This window comes from Garra rufa, chromosome 18 (genome assembly GCF_049309525.1).
Source record: "Garra rufa chromosome 18, GarRuf1.0, whole genome shotgun sequence".
Classification (NCBI taxonomy): Eukaryota; Metazoa; Chordata; class Actinopteri; order Cypriniformes; family Cyprinidae; genus Garra; species Garra rufa.
The window spans coordinates 33,565,387-33,569,277 of NC_133378.1; the positions used below are offsets into that span (position 1 = coordinate 33,565,387).

Consider the following 3,891-nt stretch of genomic DNA (forward strand, 5'->3'; position numbering starts at 1 on the left):
ATTGCCATATTACCATATTATTTTAATTTATGCTATTATCTTAATTATTAGCACACTGGTTCGTATACCAAACAGTTTTACCGTTTACTGCATGCTGTTATTCTTCTCATCATTCATCATTTTCCGGATAATGAACCGGAAGTCTCACCCATAGGCTTAGCTACTTCGCGTTGAGGAATAGTGGATAATTCAAATTTACACTGAATAATACTAATTATGTTCTGGCTGAACACTCTTCGCACACTTTAATTAGGCTAAATACAACGTGTTTCGGCTTATTTAATCACTTATTCGAGAACCGCACGGGCCGATTCAGTCCGATTCGTAAACGAACCGAATCATTATAAAGATCCGCCTCAAAACACGATTCGTTCAGACATGTCAACCACAGGAGCGAGCCACAAGAATAGTTATGGTTAGGTTAGATCTGATTTTTTTTTACAGTCACATCGCACCTGTACGTCCGCAAACCACGTGACGTACACTCAGGTGAGAGTCTGACACACATTCTTGCTGTCACAATATATCAAGATCTGTTCCTCTGAACTTGTGGGAGGAGCATATGGATCACTGCCACACTTCAGCAACCTAGTGTTGTTCACTTCCATGAAGAATCGGTCCATCTGGGCCTGCAAACACAGCAGAAAAAAACGGCCCCCGCGGCTTAGCGCTTGTGTTGTTTTCGACCTTTGATTGTCAGTTAGAGAAACCGGAGCAGGATCAGAGGGGAGGCGGATCCGAGAGGAAAATAGACCGCTGTGTTCCAGGGGAGTGACCGTGATGATGGCGTCCCTCGGTAACACCGGCAGCGCCTCCAGCCCGATGGTCATGCTCGCCCCCAAAACCAAGACCAAAAAGAAACATTTCGTCCAGCAGAAGGTGAAAGTGTTCCGGGCGAGCGACCCGATGCTCAGCGTGTTCATGTGGGGCGTTAATCATTCGGTAAGCTGGCATATGATTCACTTAACTTCCTACATCACACAGCACAACTGCCATTTTATGAGCTAACAGTTAGCTGCAACCGCGTATACTGCGGATTTGAGGTCTTTAAAGACATTATGTACAATATTTATCAAATTTGCGTGTGCTGTTGTTCATACGGGTTTTGCCACATGAGGTCACGGGGCAAACCGGATACATTGTTTCGTTGCACGCCGCGGATTTGCAACTGTTGCTAGCGATGTCCGATTTGCGAACGAATCGTCCGTTTGAGTCGGATCTTTGAAATACAATTGATTCACAACACTAGCCTCATCGATTTATGAAGAGTCAGACTGAAATGTTAGCAGTTCAACCGATTCTGCACATTGTTTTGGTTTAGTCTGGTTTAATTGAATAGGTTCTAAACGACTTTGTTTTTATTATTTGAAATCCTTATGCAACAAATTTAAACGGGACACATGAAATTAAAATAATCACCTATATAATATATACGAAAATAAAACGTTTTAAATGCGTGTATCTATATATTTAATATTTAAATCTGGAATGGCAGACCTTATGATGATGTACTAACATCATGAGTTACGTTAACGAATCCCTGAGTTATTGTTTTGAACGGTTCTTTGACATTGTTCGAAAGAGCCGTTTGGCAAATGAATCAATTATGACTAACTGTTTTAGAGAGATTTTTTACAGTTTTAATATCTTGAATTCCATATAAACTTTTGAAGGACATTGGGGAGCTAATTACCTTATAATACGTACGAAAATAAAACTTTTTAAGCATACTGTATGTATGTATATATTTGAATAGTTCTTTGACTTTGTTTGAAAGAGCCGTTAGGTAAATTTCAGATTTCATATGACTAGTAATTTTTACAGATATAATATCTTAAATTTGTTTCTATATAATGTTTTTAAATATGACTGAAATACATCCTGTAAACATTCCTTTAAGACTTTTGGTGGATCTTGGGGAGCTAATTACCTTATAATACGTACAAAAGTAAAATGTTTTATATGTGTATCCATATATTACTGTCTTTGAACGTTTTATATAATATTTAACTCCGGAATGAATCACCTTATATGATGTACTAACATCATGAGTTAAACGAATCCCTGAGTTATTGTTTTGAACGGTTCTTTGACATTGTTCAAAAGAGACGTTTGGCAAATGAATCAGATTTATTATGACTAGCCGTTTCAGAGAAAGTAATTTTTACAGATATAATATCTTAAATTCGTCTTTTTTATATAATGTTTTTAATTAGGACTGAAATACATCCTGTACACATTCCTTTAAGATGTTTGGAGGATCTTAGGAATTTAAATACCTTTAGTGGGAGTTTATGTTATGTGAACAATTTGGTTGTTGCATAATTGGGAGGCTGGGAAATCTTCATGCGATGACATGTGTTAGAAGAGGGTGTATAAAAGCATTGAGTCATTCAGCGTTAGGATATGGAAAATCTGGGAGTGCAAAGTTCATTTCAAATGCTTAAAGTTGTTTTCCCACTGTTTTTTTCCACAGATAAATGATTTGAATCAAGTTCCAGTGCCCGTCATGCTGCTCCCTGACGACTTCAAGGCCAACACCAAAATTAAAGTGAACAACCATCTCTTCAACAAGTATTTATCAAGAGCACATCCTTGTTTTACACACATTTTCATTGCACTGCATGTTCGCTGTGTCTGCAGCTGCATGTGAACTTGATCTTACATGTTTACCCTCAGTTACATGAATTTTTGTAATGACCATGAAAAAGTGTAATTGGAGCAGCCAAAGCAGCATTATGCCTTCAGGCGAATGTGAAATGAGTGTTTAATATGAAAGGATCCTTCTGTACCTTACAGGGAGAATCTTCCAGGGCATTTTAAATTTAAGGAGTACTGTCCACAAGTCTTCAGGAACCTCAGAGAGCGATTTGGAATTGAAGATCTTGACTACCAGGTGATAAAAGTCTTCTTTTTTTTGGTCTTCGATATTAATTACCAGTCCAAAGTTTTTGAACAGTAAGATTTTAAATGTTTTTAAAGAAGTGTCTTCTGCTCACCAAGCCCGCATTTATTTGATCTAAAATACAGTAAAAGCAGTTATATTGTGAAATATATTTTTATTATTTAAAAAAAAAAATGCTTTCTATTTGAATATATTTCAAAATGTAATTTATTCCTGTGATCAAACCTGAATCTTCAGGATCATTACTCCAGTCTTCAGTGTCACATGATCCTTCAGAATCATTCTAATATGCTGATTTGCTGTTCAAGAAACATCTATTATTATTAAAACAGTAATATCTTTTTAAGGATTGTTTGATTAATCGAAAGGTCAGCGTTTATGAAAATAAAATTTTTATGAAATAAAAAGCTTTTGTAACATACACTATACCATTCAAAAGCTTCAGTCAGTATAATTTTAGTTTAATGTGAAAGAAATTATAGAAATGAATACTTTTATTTAGCAAGGATGCTTTAAATTGATCAAAAGTGATTTATAATGTTACAAATATTTCTATTTCAGATAAATACTGTTACTCTCTATCCATCAAAGAATCCTGAAAACAATGTATTTGGCTGTTTTCAACATAATAATAATAATAAATCTTTTTGAGCAGCAAATCAGAATATAAAATGACTGGAGTAAGAATTAAGCTTTGAAATCACAGGAATAAATTACATTTTAAAATGCATTCATACAATTATTTTAAATAGTAAAAATATTTTAACATTTGACTGTTTTTGCTGTACTTTCGATCAAATAAATGTAGGCTCGGTGAGCGGAAGAGACTTTTTAAAAAAATATTAAAAATCGTACTGTTCAAAAACTTTTGACTGGTAATGTAATATAACATTACTGCCAAATTTGATCTGAATTTTTGCACGCATGGATGTTTTCCGTCAGGTGTCCTTGGCCCGCAGTGCTCCCATGAGAGGCGATGGACAGGG

General features: G+C 35.5%; 1 protein-coding gene across 1 annotated transcript; it reads left to right on the plus strand.

Moving 5' to 3' along the window:
• Positions 1–547: 547 nt before the first annotated feature.
• On the plus strand, positions 548–3,889 carry pip4k2ca (phosphatidylinositol-5-phosphate 4-kinase, type II, gamma a; the record flags this gene model as incomplete). The annotated part of the gene is made up of 4 exons (XM_073822718.1): positions 548–942; positions 2,477–2,574; positions 2,800–2,896; positions 3,848–3,889. Coding segments are annotated over exons 1-4 (399 nt in total), but the record flags the coding sequence as incomplete, so codon positions are not given.
• Between the last annotated feature and the right edge of the window lie 2 nt (positions 3,890–3,891).